Source organism: Canis lupus, chromosome 37 (genome assembly GCF_011100685.1).
Source record: "Canis lupus familiaris isolate Mischka breed German Shepherd chromosome 37, alternate assembly UU_Cfam_GSD_1.0, whole genome shotgun sequence".
NCBI lineage: Eukaryota > Metazoa > Chordata > Mammalia > Carnivora > Canidae > Canis > Canis lupus.
Genome location: NC_049258.1, coordinates 6535376 through 6555795, shown reverse-complemented (window position 1 = coordinate 6555795; position 20420 = coordinate 6535376). Strand labels below are relative to the sequence as shown.

The window sequence follows — 20420 nt, the reverse complement described above, 5'->3', positions numbered from 1 at the left end:
GAAAGGAGAGAAACTGAGTGGGAAATATCAGAGAGGGAGACAGAACATGAGAGACTCCTAACTCTGGGAAACGAACAAGGAGTAGTGGAAGGGGAGGTGGGCAGGGGATGGGGTGACTGGGTGATGGGCACTGAGGGGGCACTTGATGGGATGAGCACTGGGTGTTATACTATACGTTGGCAAATTGAACTCCAATAAAGAAATATACAAAAAAAGAAGAAGAAAGAAGGAAAGAAGAAGAAGAAGAAGAAGAAGAAGAAGAAGAAGAAGAAGAAGAAGAAGAAGAAGAAGAAGAAAAGGAGAAGAAGAAAGGAGAAGAAGGAGAAGAAAGAAGAAGAAGAAGAAGAAGAAGAAGAAGAAGAAGAAAGAAGGAGAAGAAGGAGAAGAAAGAAGAAGAAGAAGAGGAGGAGGAGGAGGAGGAAGAGGAGGAGGAGGAGGAAGAAGGAGGAGGAGCTTCTTGCTTAGCTAAATAATTCTCGAAATAACAAGATTTTCTGAGCTCTAACCCTGATGGGAAATTGAGTCTAGAAATAGGAAAGAGACTAGGAATTAAGAAAAAATCTTATAAAAGCAAAGCTTTGAATAAATGGAAGAATTAACATACCCTCTCCTTTGACAATGCCAGGAATGTTTTATCCTTGTCTGAAGTCTTAAAAACAGCAGCAGTAACAAGTCCCCCCGTGTGACAAATTTCTCAGGCAGATAATGAAACTCAGTAGGATCTCTAGTCTCAACCTGAATATCCTGAGTTCTAACCTGTAAAGACAAAATAAAAAAGTATTATCCTTTGACCTTCATTAGTTTCCAATGGCTTTTTGAAATAGCAAGTTCCTTTTACATTCAAACCATGTAAACATAAGTGTTCCAAAATGGCCCTGTGATACTCGCAATGCTTCCTATACACACTTCCCCACCCCCTGCCACCATATCCCTCAGGCAGAAAAAAAAAAATCAGCTAAGGACTGGACTCAGTGGTAGATGAACCCAGGGGAAGATAGATCTGATGTAGCTGTCTTTTGTATTACACCACAGTTTGGTCTTTACCAAAAGCACAAGCAGTCCATGGGATAGAAGGGGGTGACACTGGCCATCCCTGAAGTGGAACCAGCTTTGTAAACCACACACCACAGAAACTGGTTACTTCTGCTTTGGCTTCTCTGGCTGCAATTTAGGTAGTTACTACCAAGTTGATGGTTATTCCCCGGTAAAGCCTTTAAGCTATTTTCTAGACACGGAGAAGTTCTTAACTAAATATTTATAAAGATATTATCTAAGCACTGAAATATTTATGGCTTTATATATATTTAACTAAATGCTAATTTGTCATGTTTTCAATTAAATTTAAGAGAAAAATATTGGAGCAAAATTTAAAGAAATAGCACCACCTAGGGACAAGTTAATGTCAACTCTGCAATTTCTGCAATTGACTCCTTATTCTCTTGGTTGCTGTTCCTTTTCCTCTAAAAATACCATTTCAGTAAAGCTGCAAGCTTACTTCCATTTTCCTTTCTCAATCTTTTCTGACTCAGGTTGCAATCATATTAGATGGCGAAAAGGTCCTATTTTCCCTCCCATTTACCCGATGACTTTTCACTATAAAGATTATTTTTCAATTGATGCATTTACTGTCCTGATGATCTCTTACCTTGGCAAAGATTGTGCACGACTCCTTTCTTCCTTTCTAAGGAATAGACTTATAGGATATAATAAAAGTTCTTATTTTGAATCCTTATGGTTTTATAAGCAATTCCAGCCCACAATCTAAAGAGTGGTCCCTACACTTGAGTACGCTGTGTAGGGTAGACTGCAGTGTCTGAGTTAGGGCACAGAGCTCACATTTCTAACAAGAGCCTCAGGTGATTTAGATGCAGTTAGTCCTTGGTTCACTCTGAGAAATACTTATTCAAATGATGATTTGTTTCCCATTGTGAACTCTTTAAAACAAATAGTCATTTTTAAAATGTATTTATTTTTAGGTTGCCATATTTTCTTTCTTTTAAAACATTTTTTAAAAATTTGAATATAGTTGACATACAATGTTACTTCAGTTTCAGGTGTACAGCACAGTGATTCACTTTCTCTAGATGTAGTGCTCACCGCGATTGTAGCTCCCATCTGTCACCGTACAACGCTGTTGCAATGCCACTGACTTACTCCCTATGTTGTACCTTTTATTCCCATGACTTACTCATTCCATAACTGGAAACCTGTATCTCCCACTCCCCTTCACTCATTTTGCCCATCCTCCCAACACCCTCCCCTCTGGCAACCATCACTTGTCTGTACCTATGGGTCTGTTTCTGCTTTTTGTGTATTTGTTTTGATTTATAGATTCCACATAGGAGTGAAATCATATGGTATTCATCTTTCTCAGTCTGACTTATTTCACTTAGCATAATACCTTCTAGGTCCATCCATGTTGTCACAAGTAGCAAGAGCGCATCCTTTTTATGGCTGCGTAACATTCCTCTGTGTGTGTGTCTCTGTGTGTACCTCATTTTCCTTATCCATTCATCTGTCAAGGACACTTAGGTTGTCTCCATATCTTGGCTATTGTAAATAATGCTGCAGTAAATGTTTTGGAAATCAGTGTTTTCCTTTTCTTTGGGTAGATACGGGTAGTGGAATTACTAGGTCATATGGCATTCTAGTTTTTAAGTTTTTGAGGAACCTCCATGCTGTTTTCCACAGTGGCTGCACTAATTTACATTTCCACCAACAGTGCATTTTAAAGCACAGGTATATATAGGTTTCATCGCAAAAATGAACTTGCATTTTTAAAATCTCATATTTAACCCTAGACTTTGGAAAATGTTTCTCCTGAGACTTAGAAAAAGAATAGCTACATCTATTTCTTTCTCTTCTTTCTTTTTTTTTCTTTTATTAACAGTACCTGAGTGAAAGGATACATTCCATTAGGGATACTTAATGTTTTGAGAAGTATTACTATTTTTATTTTTAATTTTTATACTTTATTTAAATTCAGTTTGCCAACATATAGTATAACACTCAGTGCCCATCCCATCAAGTGCCCGCCACAAGTGCCTGTCACCCAGGCACCCCATCCCCCCATCCACCTCCCTTTCCACAACCCTTTGTTTGTTTCTCAGAGTTAGGAGCCTCTCATGGTTTGTCTCACTCTCTAATTTTTCCCCCCTCAGCTTCCCTCCTTTCCCTTATGGTCCCTTCCACTATTTCTTATATTTCACATATGAGTGAAACCATATGATAATTGTCTTTCTCCGATTGATTTATTTCATTCAGCATATGGGTATTACTATTTTTAGATGAACTTATGTAAATGACTATTTCTTAATAAATGTGTAGGACTTTGGTATTTAGTGTAATGATGATAAGTCTATGGATTCTATACATTTTTTCATGTTTTGGTTTAATCTATATCAGGGAGTTCCATTTATATTTTAAGTAATAAAGAGATGTATTAATTCAACACATTTCTAGGTGATCTTTAAAATGGCAATTTGCTAATCCATTATATGCCTTAATTTTATGATTTCTAATGACTTAATTGAAACCAGCATTTCTGTTTTGGAACAATCAGAAGTGTCATTTTTCTATGGAATTAGGATATAGGGAGTGTTGGAGCGTACCAGGTCAGGTCGGAGAGCTGCAGTCTTCGTCAACTTTAGGTCGAACAGGGCCAAGCCACTTAACACATCATTTGTCTTTTTTCATGTACTTTAGACAAAAATTGAAAAATGAAATGCCTTGAAGGAAACCCATCTTCATCAGTAGATCATGAGAGAGGAAAAAGCATCTTGGATGATTGCTTCAGTTTGAAACAGGATAGTTTTAAAATTGTCAATGTAACTAGAAATTTCACATTTCTTCTCTAAAATAATTTTCGCTTCTCTAAGCTTCTTTAAAATGTGATGTTTTGCAGTAACTTGAGATGCTATATATACTTTTGCTTTCAAAATTATCTTTTACCTTTTATAAGTTTTTATTATACTTTTTAAAAAATCTAACTTGACATTTTATTTTCAGGGCATTGACAGTAGTATCCATAGAGATGTTTCAGATTGATGTCACTGATCCTTTGTTTCTCTCTCCTTTCATTTTTTTAGAGCAAAGATGGCAAAAGTCCACTGCATATGACAGCTGTCCATGGAAGATTCACACGGTCACAAACTCTCATTCAGAATGGTAAGAGAGATGCTTCTGCAGTGTTATTTCAACAGTGTCCTGATCTGAGTTTGGCTGAACATGAAAGATGATGCTCTGTTTTTGATCATGTTCTGTTGTATTTTTATTTATTTTGTTCATTTATTTAAAAGATTTTACTTATTTATTCATGAGAGACACACAGAGAGAAGCAGAGACGTAGGCAGAGGGAGAAGCCATGCAGGGAGCCCAATGTGGGACTTGATCTCAGAACCCGGGATCAAGTCCTGGGCCAAAGGCAGATGCTCAACCACTGAGCCACCCAGGCATCCCAATGGTCTGTTTTATTAAGCTGAGATTTACACCAATCCTATGATGTACTTTTCTAAAAGCTCTTTATCAGACATATGATCACCATCCAGCTTAGGAGCAAGAACATAAAGCCACTGTTTCTCAGTTAATTCCCAAAGAGCATATGAGTTTTGAACCTGGAAATGATGTGCTCATATGGGCTCAAGGTCCTGCGCTTTTCACTCTGAAACTAATAAAAATAACTATCATACATTTTCTAGCAGCAAATCTGAATTATTTTTAAGTTTTAGAGTTCACCATAGTTTCCTAAGTTAAAACTTAGTTCCTTGGGCAAAGGTAGGAAAAACGAGGTGACTCAGAGGAAAAGCAGTCAAGTGCATGATATAAAAGATGATAAAGTCATAGGTTTGATAGAGACCTTAGAAAATCACATCATCTAGTAATTTTCCAGGCTCACAACAAAGGTATACTTGAACCAATGGGTTGTCTGTAGCCAAAGTACTAGGGAGTGTCACCTCACGTTATGGTTCATAATGCTATTATGAGCTATGGCCAGCATCTGTGAATGGATTGACCTTGACCACACAACTACTGCTTTCTTAGCAAATCTTAGAGACAATTAAAAAACAGGTTTAGTCCTGTTTTATGCTGACATTCCAAGTTCAGCAATTTTTGAACTATCTTTAGTTGACCCACATTTGTACTTCTCAAAATTCTGTCATTAGTCAGTTTCTTGGACCTGCCTTTTCCTCATCTATAAGAATCTTGGATGAATTGTTAATGATACTATGTTATGTCCTAGGCACTCAAGTCATAAAACCAAAAAGTTACTTAACATTTAGATGGAAGATCAGCCAGGGAAATTATGCTTAGGAAGGAAAATATCTGCAGCAAAGCAAAGGAAACTTATAAGCATTTAACTATAGGGAAAAATAAATCTTGAGAAGTTTCCAGTGAGCAAAGGAAGGTAAAATGAAATTAACTGTAAATAGCCATTAATTATAATTTGAAATATGTGGTATGTCTCTGACATTCATTTTATTGAAAAGGCCATTAGTTGTTTTGTCTTGCTTGAAGTAAACAAAGGGGAATGGCGAGTGACCCCAGAGTCTCTCCTTCTCACACTTTCTTCATCCCGTGTATTTTTCAACTTTTTTTTTTTCCAGAAACAGTGTCCACTGGCTTAAAAAGAAATGAAACTAGGGAGATATTTGGTATCCATTTAAAAAAATTTAGTGTGAGTGTAATCAGTGGGCCTCTGTGTATAAAAAGCTTTGCTCCCTGCTAAGCACATTCAGGCACCAGTGATCAGATCAGGGAAAGAACAAGTTTTCTCCTTGTAAGCACTGCCTTCCCACAGGCCCATCCCTGTGGCCAGACCATCCTGGCCATTTCCTTTGAATCAAGGCCATGACCCGTCTCTGTGTATAATGCTAGTGTGCTGACAATAGTCTGGGGATGGTGCTGGCTGCTTTGACTTCTCCAAAAGCCATTCCTGTGGACTTGAAAGACTCCCATGCCCTCTCTGGACATGGCTGTAGTAGACTTTTGAGTTGGGATGAGGCTTGAAAGAGAACCCATCTCTTATCCTCTGTGATCTAAGAGCTTATTGCAGAGCCTCATTCTTGGCTGACCTAGCATCTTGCTTGTGGGTTGGGTGGGGTCCAGGGACCCAAAATTATGAGGATATAATGGCTATAATATATAGCCCATTATAGGTAATGATAAAGCTAACGTTGATTGAGTGTTCTCACTGTGGCAGGAATTTGGGTAAGCACTTCACATAAATCCATGAGAAAGAGGTGCCATTGTCATCTCCATTTTGAAGATGGGGATACTGAGGCAGGGGGGTTGTCACTCTGATCAGGATACATGGCACTCATGTTGTGGAACAGGAATTGAAACACAGCCAATCTAACATCAGACACTGAATTTTCAACCACTACACTTACACATGCATTTTCTGGATGAACAATGGTATGTTAAATTTTTTTTTCTAACTTGAATTTTATTTAAGAGTCATGTACATGTGGAATAGAGTCATTCCTGTAGAGGGATGATTTGGCATTCTCTTCTCTCAGCTGACAATTCTTTGCATTCATTACACATGTGAGAACTGTGAGTTCTTCCATTTGACATTTTTTAAAAATGCCCTTAGGGAGAAGAATAGGAAGCTCTTTTCTTTCCTCCTGTTTGTTGGCTTCCTTCTGGGAAAAGTCCAGAGGCTCACACCCCCGGACCTGCTGTCTATCCTCCAGAGTGGGTCACTGCACAACTAGGACTTGGAATGCTGGTCCCACGTGGGGACATCGGTTGGCTCCCTAAACCAACAGAGCATGCTACTAAGGAACATTCTTTGTGTTTATTTGTTTTGTGAAATCACCCTGGTGTTTGGAATTTGTATGGCATTTCTCTGCTTCCCTGACTGTTCTCTATTCAGGGTTATTGGTTCTTCACAATAACTTTTTTCAGAATCATCCAGTGTTATTAGTGAGACGATTGCTAAAAAAAAAAAAAAAAAAAGAGAGAGAGAGAGAGAAACACACACACCCCTCTTTTATTTTGTAGCTAGCGAGCAAAGACTACCTCTGCTGTTCAGTCACATTGTTTGTTATCTGAAGCTGTATTGTCACAGCCAGAGAGAGAAAGAACTGAATGAAGAAACAATGTGATGTCAGAAGGCATTGGATCCAGCCATTTGCACTAGCCACTGCCTCAGATGCTGTCCAGCAGGTTACAAGAGTTCAAAAATGATGTTTTCTTCACAGAAGCTTTAAAAATAGAGTTTGAAAAGGAAGAGTCGAGTGATAGGTTAGGATGATTCATTGTGAGATTTTTGACCTTTTGGCTCACAGTACTTCCGAGGCAATTTAATAAGATGACCATTCTTGTTTGCGCAGGAAAAACAAACTTCAGATGAATGCTTCGATAATGTTGCATAAATTATCCCTTCTGATATGCTTTGCATATTTCTAAACTCACAAATGTTTATTCTACTCACTAATTCTCAATCAATTACCAACATCTGACTTGCAAGCTTCAAATGAATAATAAAGTTATTTAATTTGCATGCCAGGCAAATCTTAAAGATTTTCAAGTGAAAATGGAAAGGTTTGGGGAATGACTATAAAATAGAAATTCATTCATCTAGAGGTTCTACTGTAATATAAAACAGATTTCTGAATAACAAATAGTTTCTCTCTTATTCTTCCACTAGTAATGATCTTTTTCTGAAATATACTTTAAATGACAACAAAAGCATATGTGGAAGGTAATAAATACATTTTTACAGTCTTATTTTTAAAGATTTTATTTATTCATGAGAGACACAGAGAGAGAGGCAGAGACATAGGCAGAGAGAGAAGCAGGCTTCCTGCGGGGAGCCTGACGCAGGACTCAATCCCAGGACACCAGGATCGTGACCTGAGCCAAAGGCAGATGCTCAACCACTGAGCCACCCAAGTGCCCTATTTTTACAGTTTTAAACTGACTTATGAGGGTTGTTTGGGTGGCTCAGTTAGTTGAGCATCTGACTCTTAATTTTGGCTCAGGTCATGATCTCAGGGTTGTGGGATCAAGCCCCTATTTTGGGGGAGCCCAGCATCAGGCTCTGCACTGGGCATGGAGCCTCCTTAAGATTTCCTCTCTTTCTCTCTCTGTGCCTCTCCCCATTTGTGTACCCTCTCTCTCTCTAAAAATAAATAAATAAAATGTTAAACTGACTTAGGAAATGGTAGTAACAGCAAGAAGAAACTTTATCAGCTCAGCCCCTTACCCTTTCCAACATTTTTCACTCTTTTCTTTCCCTACCCAATTTTTAGCATATTTGGGGCTGATAAACATGGAGGCTCTAACACTTCTTTTTTTAAAATTTATTTTATTTTATTTATTTTTAGAGTTTATTTATAAAGAACATGGTTCTTTGTCTGGAATCAGTTTGGAATGAACATTTAAAAATTTTTAAAATTTCAATTCAGTTAATTAACTTATATTATTGGTTTCAGAGGTAGAGGTCAGTGATTCATCACTCTTTTGTAATACCCAGTGCTCATTACATCACATGTCCTCCTTAATGCCTATCACCCAGTTACCCTGTCCCCCACCCACTTCCCCTCCAGCAACCCTTAGTTTGTTTCCTATGATAAAGAGTCTCTTATGGTTTGTCTCCCTCTCTGATTTTGTCTTGTTTTGTTTTTTTCCTCTTGTCCCCTATGATCCTCTGTTTTGTTTCTTAAATTCCACATATAAGTGAGATCATATGATAATTGTCTTTCTCTGATTAACTTATTTCACTTAGCATAATACACTCTTGTTCCACCAATGTCATTGCAAATGGCAAGATCTCATTCTTTTTGGTGGCTGAGTAGTAGCCTGTTGTGTATATACACCACATCTTCTTTATCCATTCATCTGTTGGTGGACATCTGGGCTCTTTCCATAGTTCAGCTATTGTGGAAATTGCAGCCATTGGGATGCAGGTGGCCCTTTAGATCACTACATTTGTATCTTTGCTGGATCTTAGGGTAGCTCTTTTTTCAACTTTTTGAGGAACTTCCATACTGTTTCCCAGAGTGGCTGCATCAGCTTGCATTCCCACCAACAGTATAAGAGGATTCCCCTTTCTCTGCATCCTCGCCAACATCTGTCATTTCCTGACCTGTTAATTTTGGCGCTAACATTTCTTAAGAAGGTTTGATGCCTCTTGGCTGGGAAGTACATGGAGTGTTGCAGTATTGGTTCTGGGCAAAGGTTTCTCTGGAGTCTGGGGATCTGCTTCCCACATCTTCCAGGATCAGTTCTAGGGGTGGACCGTTCAGGCCAACCACTGTAGGCAGTTCTTAGACAGTTACATAGACCCTGGATTTCTTTGAGGTATCCATGGAGACAGTATTGCAAATAGTTTCACATCTGTCAGTGTCTTTATTATCAGGATGTGAGGAAAGGCTTTCTAACCTCAACACAAAATCTAAATATAATAATAGACATGAATTCTTCCAAAAAATAGGTTTTTTTTCAGAATAAAAAGACAAAGAAAAAATGAAAATATAGGAGGAAAATATTTTTAATATGTATTAGTGATAAATGGTGAATATCCTAAATATTTTAAGAGTAATCAAGGAATAAAAGACCACACACACAGAAAAATGGTTACAAGTCGTCAACAAATAGTTCATGGGAAAAGATAGACAAATAGTCCTTCAGTATATGAAAAGATGCTCAACTTCTTTAATATGAGAAATGCAAATGAAAACTATACCGAACTATTACTTCTCACCCATCACATGGCAGGTATTCAAAGGCTTGACTAGGCTGTGGGGAAAACACACTCTCATATATTGCTCATGTGAGTAGCAAAATGGCACAGAACCTAAAGGGGAAAATGTGGCAAAATCAAAGAAAACCACGTATTCATTTCTTTGACCTAGAAATCCCCTCTCTAAGAATTTACCCTGAAGATACACCCAACGAATAGGAAACAGTATATGCATGAAGTGATTCGCTGCAGCGTTCCTGGTAATAGCAAAAATGATATTTACTCCCTAAATGCGTCTCCATACCAGAGTGGTATACTTAACTAGTGTTTCCATGCAATGGAAAACAATAAAGCTGTACAAAAATGAGGAAGAACTCCAAGAAGTGATTTTTTGGGGAGTGAATTCCAAGATATACTGTTAAGTAAAAAAGAAAAAAAACCCAATATATAAAGAGTCTGTGTTTATTTTTGCAAAGAGAAACACATAAAGCATAAACCAAAACTAATGAAAATTGTTACTATAAGATGTGGTTGAAAATGAAGTAGGAGGGGTGGAAATAAGAGTGAGCCTTACTTTAAAAAATATAATTTTTATTTCTTTTTTTAATTTTAAATTTTTTTTAAAGATTTTAATTTTCTATTCATGAGAGACATGGGGAGAGAAAGAGGCAGAGACACAGGCAGAGGGAGAAGCGGGCTCCATGCAGGGAGCCTAATGTGGGACTCGATCCCGAGACTCCAGGATCACACCCTGAGCTGAAGGCAGAAACTCAACCACTGAGCCACCCAGACTTCCTATAATTTTGATTTCTGAAATGTGAATTTTTAACATATTAATCAAATAAATCAAAAGCTGGTAAAAATTTTGAAAACAATCAACTGAACCTAACTATGTATCAAGTTAATACTATAAGCATAGAGAATAAAGAATTCAGGTAACTTTTAAACAAAGTACTCCCTGCTTATGCTAAAATTCTTGCAGGAAATTTTGTTGGAAAATAGGATATTTGCACAATATCAAAGTACTGCCTGCAAATTGTTAATTACAAAGGGGAAAAAAATGTTTTGCATGGCAAGGGCTGGCAGGTATCAACTTAACCAAACAATCAGGCCTCTTTTTTTTTTTTTTATTTTGGCAAAACATATATAATATAAACAGTTGCCATTTTAACTATTTTTAAGTGTACTGTGCAGTGGCATTAAGTACATTCACATTTTGTGTAACCAACGCCATTGTCCATTTCTAGAACTTTTTCATCTTCTCAAACTGAAACTGTATGTATTGCAAGCAAAACTGGCATATCCAGTGGAGTAACCTGACCTTATGTGTGTGCTGTGGAGATGCAGTGGGAAGTGCACATCAAGTCTGGGGTATTGCCAAAATGTTCTGAATCTAATAGAGGAAATAATAAGACAACTCCAGAATGCAGGACATTCCACACAACTTTTGGCTTGACCTCCAAAGATATCAAGATAGATAGATAGATAGATTGATTGATTGATTGATTGATTGATAAGAGAAAGCAGGAGGATTGTTTTGTATGAAAGGAAACTAGAGGAACGTGACAACCAAATGGTAGCAGAATCTTTTATTGGATCCCAGTTTTATTTTTTCTTTAATTTTTTTTGTATGTTTTCTTTCTTTTTTTTTTTTTTACATTTTTAAATTTTTAATCCAATTTGCCAATATCTAGTATATCCCAGATTTTAAACACTAACAGCTATAATGCACATTTTGGGGATAATTGGAGAAATTGGAATGTGTTTTATATTACATAGAATTATGATACTGACCTTAAATTTCTTGAGTATACTAATTGAATTGTAGTTATGTGAGAGAATGCCTTTGTTCTTAGGGGTGAAATGTCATGATGACTAACTTGTTTTTAAATAGTTAAATAGACCAATTGCATTTACATATATGTTTATGAAAAGGGGAGAGAAAGAAATGTAATAAAATAAAAAGTTGGGAGAGAAGGAAGGCAAAATGAGACAAAGTAAGATGAGAATTCTGTATTATTAAAAGGACTGTTGGTGATTAATATGATAGCTTTTATAAATATAGATATTTCCAGTTCATAGTTTATACATTTTCTCATTTTACTCATCATATTTTAAACCAAATAATCAAACTACATAAAATATTTTCTTGAACTTTCTATTCACTTTGGTTCTGATGCTTTAGTATAAAGTTTATGTAGGCCTTTAATCAAGCAGGTAAGATTATACATTTTATGGAATTTGATTACTTTGTTCCTTCAGAGCAGGAATTTAGTTGTGAGATTTTAGATCCTTCAGTAAGACATTATGGAAAGACTTTTCAAAAACATGTCTAATAGACTTCCCTCTATGCAGATTTAATAAAACTACTACTTCAGATGGTGACCTGAAAGGCATTCTGGTGCCCAGAAAGGCATTCTTGTACTTCAAAACAGAGATGGACATGGAGAGGAAAAGAACAACATTTGGACAACATGAGTGACTAGCGTAGGATGTAGTATCCGAATCAACCTGATTCCTTATGTTACCCTGTGTTAAAACCGTCTCTTTCAGGAGGTGAAATTGACTGTGTGGATAAGGATGGCAACACTCCTCTCCATGTGGCTGCAAGATACGGTCATGAGCTTTTGATTAACACCCTAATAACCAGCGGAGCTGACACAGCCAAGTAGGTTTCCTGCAGAAATTGGTGGAATATTTGCCATGTGTGGGAATACTGCCAAAGGGACTTTGCCATGAGGCAGACAGTTTCCATTTATCTAGGTGGAGGTGGATCTGTACCGTTCTGCTAAATACAAATTAAATTTGAACTAAATTAAATGAATTTTGATGACACATGCAAGGAAGAACCAATTTTATTTTCAGCTACATCAGAAAGAAGACTATTCCAATGGTTTTAATTAAGGACACTTGAACTCTATTCCTAACTCCACTTTCTAATATTCTGTTCTTTCTGGTGTTTAATGTTGGTTGAGCAGGAAAAGTAAGACCTAATTGGGCAAAATCAGAATTTATTCAGGGTGCTTGCTCAGTTCTGATGATATTATTGGGGGGTACAATCAAATAAATCTGCTACATAGGGAACAGGGGCCTGACTTCATTTTATGCTTCAATTCCACAAGAATATAAGCAGTGGTACAAGTTGGTCACAGTGCTGGGTGCTATGGGAAAATCCAGAAAGAAGTCACCTGGTTGATGCCTTCAAGGAGCTCATAATTTTGCTAGAGGCCCAAGGCCCTCATAAGACAAAGAATCATGCAAGAAAGTATAAAATAAAATTCTAAATGAAGCAGGACTTAAGTGGCTTAGTGTAGACAGTGTAGACATGCCATAGAGTCTATACAGGAGACAGCTCAAAGGTGGCCAAAGTTTTCAAAAAAGCTTTCAAACAGAAGGTTAGTCTTAGGTAGGGTTTGAAGGATGACAAGTCCTTGAGTAGAGCAGAGGGTGGCAGATAGCTTGAGCAGGGAGGAAAGCAGGACCATGGCTTGAAAGAGGACAATTCTGGTATGCTCTGTCCTGAGGTATTATCATGTGCAGGTTGGGAGCCCAGGCTTTCATGGGCTCTACATGGGCTCCAATCCAAACTACCTTGCCTGTGAGCTGTGTGACCTTAGGCCTATTGCTTAAGCTCTCTGTGTGTTGGGAGTAATAACAGTACTCGCCCAAAGATTTGTTATGGGGATTAAAGGATTTCATTCCTAGTAAAGCTATCTGGTATAGGTTAAGATCCATGTGAGTATGAGTTATATAAGTGTATCGGGTAATATTAGTAAACAAGATAATCCATATTAAAAGCTCTTTGAAGAATGCCTAGCACATAGGAAGCTATCCACAGCTCTTATTTTACTACTTAATATTATGTAGTAGAACCAAATTCAAGAGAGCCTTCAAGCACAGAATAAAGAGTGTAGCTATGATCACAGAGACTGTGGATAACAAAAACTAAATTTTTAGGAGAACAATATGAGGGCAGTGTAACATTAGGAGTTCTATCTTATTTGCCAAATGTTGTGCAACAGAATTGGAAATCTTGCTTGGGAATAAGCCAAAATTTAATTGGTCCATGGAAGGCACTGGTAGGTTCCAGCAACCTTCTGGGGTTCCAGGCTAGTGACAGGAATAAGATCCAGAGCAGACAGCGCAAGTGTTGTAAGGTTTGCACCATACTATGGGAATAGTCGGGGAGACACTGACTCTGTGGCTTCACAAAAGAGGTGACATTTCAGCAAAAAGAGGGATGAGTAGGAATCTACCAGATGAACAAAACTGTGTGAGGTAAAAAGGATAGAAGGAAAAAGGAAGAATGTTCCAGGAAGAGAGAACAGTATTTACAAAGGCACAAACATGGGACTGTGTTGAAAGCAGATTGCCATGCCCAGATTATCTGATGTGTGTGGAGAAATGGAAAAAAAATGAGGTGGGAAGGCAGGAAGAGCCACATCTTGAAGGACCTTGTATGTCCTGCTAAGGAGCTGGATTCTGTTCTGAGGCATTCTGAAGCTGTAAAGGAATTTTAAGTGAATGTAGGGAAGCTTGTATCTCATGATCCTATTTGTGGGTGAGGAAAATCACTCTGACAATGGCCCAGATGTACCAGAGGCGGTCCAGACCAGAAACATGTGGCAGCCTCTTGCAAATGTCCAGAGAGGAGAGGATGAGGGCTTGGGCTCAGCTCAAGGCTGGGTTTGGAGGGGGGGAGGTGGCAGAAAAAGAAAGACATGCTGACAAACAGTACAGTGGGCTGTGTCCTTTCAGAAGAAAGGAATCCACTTACAGTCAACTTTTTTGACTGGATATTGCAAGTTAAAAGAAGCAGGTCAGTCTTGTGGAAAGAGCACTGTCCTAAGATTCGGGAGGCTCTTACTGGATTCTTAGTTCCTGACCAGATCATGGTTACCCAAAGCCAGAGATCATAAATGCTCCATGGTAATTAAGCAGGAGTAAAATATCTAGGCACACCCCTTCACTTGTGATAGGTTAATATTTTCAGTGGTGTGTTTTTTTTTTTTTTTCAACTCAGGGCTACTTGGGGAATTTTAACCAAACCACCATGAATTTCTGATTTTCTTTCAGATTTGGATCCCCTTGAGGGAGAAACTGAGGTGCACAGCTTACTTAGAATTCCCCAAAACATACTTACTCAATAAGCACAGGGTTCATTTCTTTGTAATTATTTTGCCTTCAATTTATGCGAATACACACCATGTGGCAAAAGGGCCTTAGAGACGTCATTATTGTTCAAGTAGCCTTTCTTTCCATCGACTGTGTTGTGTCCTGGGGATGCCGCTGAGGCAAACATTGTCCCAGCCTCTAAGAGCCACATCTGCTAATGTCACAGCGTATCTGAGGATAAGAATGCGCCCACAGTAAACAGTGGTTTGTTAGGCTGCAGCTGTGTACGTGCGTGTGTGCATGTGTGTGTGTAGCACATGGGGAGGGAAATCACCATTTTGAAATATCAAAATCAGGAATCACCATTTTGAAATACCAAAATGAAAGGAAGGAAAGTTGGAGAAGATTAACTTTGCCTAAAGGGCCTCAGAAAATTACTAATCTCTGGGCTCTTTGTAGATCTATGTGGGGTTGTTTATTAAAGAGGAGAAAAGTTGGACTTTCCTTCTATAAATAAGTAAACAAATAGCATTTATGAAAATAACCTATCCTCATCCATAAACAATATGACCAAATATATTTCAAAAGATCTCAATATGACAAATGTTATTATGGTCGTTACTTCCTTATGAATTTCTTTGAATTTCATTCTTGGGCCAGATCGAATGTTTTTCTTCTCTGAACTTTTAAGTCAGAGCACTTTCTGCAACCTGACTCCGTGCTCATGCAACTTTATGTGGCGCCAAAGCCCTTTGGTTCTTCTTCTTTAACTTTTTTAGGTTTGAGACTCTTGTCTCTGGGATTTTAATTTGTCTTCCACCTGACTGACTATGCTCTCACTTGTTTTTCTGCCTCAACTGCAACAAAATTAGGGGTATTATAGTTATGCAGGTAACTGGTTCTGACAACTGTTCTTTCACTAAATGTTTGGTAAAGTATCACCCACTATGTCAGGTTCTGGGGTTGTAGGAGTCCCTGCCCTCAAGGAATTTATAATTCATTGGGGGCAAGGATTAAACAAGCAGTTACAATCATGCATGCAAAGTGTGATGCCAGAACAATCGCTGGGTGCCAGTGGATACAGAACATATGTGGGTCATAGCAGGGCTGAGGGTGGGGTTTCTGGGAAGAGTGGTGCTTCCTGGAGACTGCAGGTGAATAGCAGTTAGTTAGGTCGTGGTATTGAGAGACTTGCAAATCCTGGGTAGAGACTTATATTATTTTTATTATAGTATGTATATGTGTAAATGTAAAACTAGATAGAAACTCCTTAGGCTTTGACTCTACTATCTCAGTGAGTCCAAAAGAAGTCCAGAATACATGCAAACAGCACTCAGGGGTAACGGATTAACAGCAGTAGCAAACATTCATGAGTGCTTACCCATGCCAGCACCATTCTTAGGAATTACATTTAACTGTCACAGCAGCTCCATGAGGTGAGTGATATGTTTATTGCCATCTTGTCAGTGAAGTAAATGAGGCACAGAGAGGTTCACTTACTTGTCTGAGGTCACAGAGCCTGTGAGGAGGTGGAAATGAGACTCTGTCCTCTGCCATCTGGATCTGGAGGCAAGGCAAGGAGCAAGAGGCTTGCTGCCTCTCTATGTAGCGGTTGATGTAATGGCACACGGTTTGCTGAAATTAAATCACCGTTGTCATGGGATTATTGTCCTGGTGGCCATGGTGCTGACTCTTTAGAGGTCAATACATTCTGTGATACTGGAAGTTTTGCAGTGGCTTCAACACAGAGGAGAGAAGGGGGCTTGTCACAGAGCACAAACCCAACTACTGCCAAATTCTGTGCATATAGAAGGCTAAGGATACTGCATTGTCACTGGCCCTTCCCAGGTTCAGACATCATTGGTCTCTATTAAGTCCACCTTTTTCCTGTTCTTATTGGCCTCTGCCAATTAAAGTAGTTCCACAAGGCACGAATGTGATCCTAAGTACAGCCTGGGGCGTTGACCTATGGCAGAGGTATTTCGTGAGATGGTGTTTGTTGAGATGAGCCAAAATATGACCACTTGCTTTAGGTTATCATCAAAGGAAAAGACAGTTTAAAAAATTCCCGCAGAGAACTCTTGAAAGCCTAAAGGTATTTCCATTGGCCCCCAGAGATACACTAGTGAGTTTGAGAAAGGCTACGAGAAGCTGGGCAGAAAGAGGAGTTTCTTGAGGCACCCGCATGTACCAAACAAAGCCTGGCGCAGGATATAGCCTTGGCTCCTCCAGGAGGAAGGGACAGAAGTCCACTGAGATTCTAGAATACTGATTGATTAAGGAAGATCCAGCTGGATCCAGAAGGGGCCTTGGAAGCCACATTAGAGTGCTTGGTCCTGGTTCAAAAGAAACCACTGTAAGTGTCGTAGGTTACAAACAGCAAGGACCCAAATGCTTCTGACTCAAGGGTATGTGATACATATTTGGAGTGACATAGATAAAATTAATAGGAAACTGATTTTTTAAATTTGGGTTGATCACTCAAGTAATCATAAAATCATTTGATGATCAAAAACCATCAAATGTTTTTATCTCACCTGCTCAGTGGGCAAAAGGTAAACCAATCCACCTTCCCTAGGAGACTTGCAAGAGAGAAATACTTAAAGAATTTTTAAATGTAGAAAGAACAGATATGCTAGCTGATCACAATTTATTCTTGGCTTTTAAAGAATCACAAACGTGGTTTTAAGGATTCACAGCCTGATTACCACTACCAAACTCACAAGACTGCAGATTATCCAACTAAGCTAATAATAATTTCAAGGGCAATAGTAATACTAACTTGTATGGGAAAGGCTTATCATGGTCCAGACCCTCTGTTAGCACCTGGGTGCATTATTAGTTAGTCCTTACAATTGCTCTGTAAGATCAACACTGTTGTAATCTTTATTTGCTGGATGAGGGAACCATTATGTACTTGCCAAAGATCCAATAGCTGGCAAGTGTCAAAACTAGAGCTCAAACCCATGGTATCTGACCCCATCACCTTAACCATAGTGGTTTTTTTTTTTTTTTAGCATACAGCCTAAGGGGAGGTTCTAGAAAGCACTGGAGGTGAAAAGGGACAGCCTTAGCTCTCTGATGCCAAGGGGAAAGCTTAAAAGAACAGATATTCTAATAGTGCACAAGCCTTTTCCTTACCTCTGATAGCGGTCTACAATTTATTCTGACCTCATTTATTCTGAAATAACTGGGTAGGAGATGCCAGCTAGCAGCTAAATTAGAAATAGCTAATACAAATGTGTCCCATTAATTTTATGACTGGTCTGATAAATGTAACATTTTAGCTGGAACTGGTCTCTTTCCTATAATTTATGCATTGTTAAGTTTAGTGTTATCTGACATCTTTATTTCTTGATCTTCTTTGATTTAAACCTGATGAAGTAAGAGCAGTGCTTCTTATTTGGCTAAGACAGCCAAATCCTAATTTTCTTACTTAAGGTTTTATGATTCTTCCTTTAGAAGAAGTCTTAATTTATAAAAATAAAGGAGTAATTTTATTTGAAACATGCAAGTCATTTCTAATATGATTCAGAGATTCTGAATTTGACTTTTATCTTCTTTACAATCTTGGCCTGATATTTGGTTTTCCTGTTTGAATCGTAGTGTCATATTCAAGTTCAAATGCCAGTTCTAAATTAATGTTTTCAAACCTACATTGGAGTATTGATTTTTTTATTAACTATGGAATAAAAATATATATCAAACATAATTTTTACTAGGCCTTTTGGACTAATTCTACCTCTCTTCTCAAATTTATAAGTAACAGGAAAAAAAAGAAAGACTTAGCTAATGTAGAGTATGATGAATTAGCTGAACACAATGATGTTAAGTGGCAAAGCTGATTGGAAATATTCATAATGAATTTTGTGTAATATATTACAGTGCTGTTCCTGTTATACTGTCAATTACACTTTGTTTTCTAATTGATTTATTGTAGAATTTGGTGCTATTTTCTCTAATTCATTTGCTTGTATTATTGTATATAAAGATATATATTTTTTGTATCTTTATAAAATGTGTACTATATTGTGTATATATACATATATGCACATATATGTATGTATATATAATATATATGCAATATATAACATTTTAATATATTTATATTTTATATATTATGTATTTGCACACATATATTTTTCTTAAAATCATATATAAAGAATGAGGAAGGTTCAAAGATCTCTTGGAAAATCCAACCCAATTCCAGGCACATCCTTTCAGGAACTTAAAACCAGAAACTTAAAAATAGGAAAATACTGTTTTTCCCTTGCAAACATCCAGATATATTAATATAATCATATATTTTTGCCTTACCTGCCCTAAGCAAATAAAGTAGTTAAGAACAGTCTCATTGGCTTAAAATTCCATTTAGTAAGGTGTTTTTAAAACATGTTATACATATTTAATAATTACTGTTTGCCTGGCATCAAGAGGGAGCAATATAAATAGCGGCATAGATAGAAAAGCTTCTCTCCCATCCCCCAACTCCCTTTCCGTGAGCATCAAGGTTGTCACTGGAGCAATTGCTTTTCAGGATTTTTTTTGTAAATGATGAGAGAGGCAGTTACAAGCAGTTCTCCTCTGCATGACACTGCCCGGAAGACAAGCAAATTGCATCTCTTGATGGATGCCAGCTATTATATACACTGGGTTGGAAATCTCCATATAGGGAAAGGAAAACGAACAGAGGGAAGGCTGAACAAAACCACCAAATACACAGAGAAGTTTTCATGGAAAGAGAGAGGTAGTTAATGGTTGGCAGACTCAGATTTGTCAGCACGGTGAATACCATGAAATATCTGTGAATATGTATATACTTCAGCGCATTCACACACATCATCATAATTTTTGAGATAGCACATAAAAGTCATGTATCTGAACCCTAACCAATTCAAACCATATGTGATTTTAAATGAATTATAGAATCTGGAAACGGGCAACTTTGTGCCAGAGAAGAAATTTAGGTCATCAGTGCTGCAGGTGTAAACATACATACTTCCTTCCTTGTGTTATGCAGAGGATCTGCAAAATCTGAACTACATTATTTGAATATAGTGAGATGTTCTGAGAAATGAGCACTAACGTTATAGATGCTTAGATGCACACAGGAACCTCCCGATGATGCTGTTTATTAGGAACTACAGTTCAGCACATGGCTTTGGGTCCCTGTGTGAGGAGAGGTAGTGGGCAAGAGGAGGATTGGATTCTGAAAGCAAAAAGCACTGCTATCAGAAGGCGGCCCATCCCTTAAGGGATCAACCCGGGGACTGTGTTATGATAGGGTATCGGTCTATAAAAAGTCCTTTCCTGGATTCTTTCTGTAATACTGCTGGGGCAAATATGCTGGATCTATGAAATGTATGCAAGATAATGTTTGTTGCTCCAGCGCATTTTCGTGACTGGCGTTCTGATGTGGGTTAATACACAGTATAAAAGTCTATTAGCAAGATGAAGTTGCACCTGCAAAAAGTAAATATTAGTTTTTATTCTCATCCAAAATTTTGTTTTCAGTAATGCAGCCATTATTAACTCTTAGCAAAGTACTTGGCACATAATAGGTCAATAGTATTTATGTATCAACTCAAAGAATAGAACAGGTCACTGAATAAAA

General features: G+C 37.9%; 1 protein-coding gene across 15 annotated transcripts in view; it reads left to right on the top strand.

Moving 5' to 3' along the window:
• ANKRD44 (ankyrin repeat domain 44) overlaps window positions 1–20420 on the top strand; it is a 365215-nt gene that overhangs the window by 188831 nt on the left and 155964 nt on the right. For all 15 annotated transcript variants that reach the window (XR_005385154.1, XR_005385155.1, XR_005385152.1 and 12 more), the window contains exons 9-10: window positions 4089–4167; window positions 12245–12359. Coding sequence is in view for 11 of the 15 variants with exons in the window: in XM_038585235.1 (XP_038441163.1) it covers window positions 4089–4167; window positions 12245–12359 (194 nt within the window). In the remaining 4 variants the exon portion in view is untranslated. The remainder of the gene's footprint in view (window positions 1–4088; window positions 4168–12244; window positions 12360–20420) is intronic.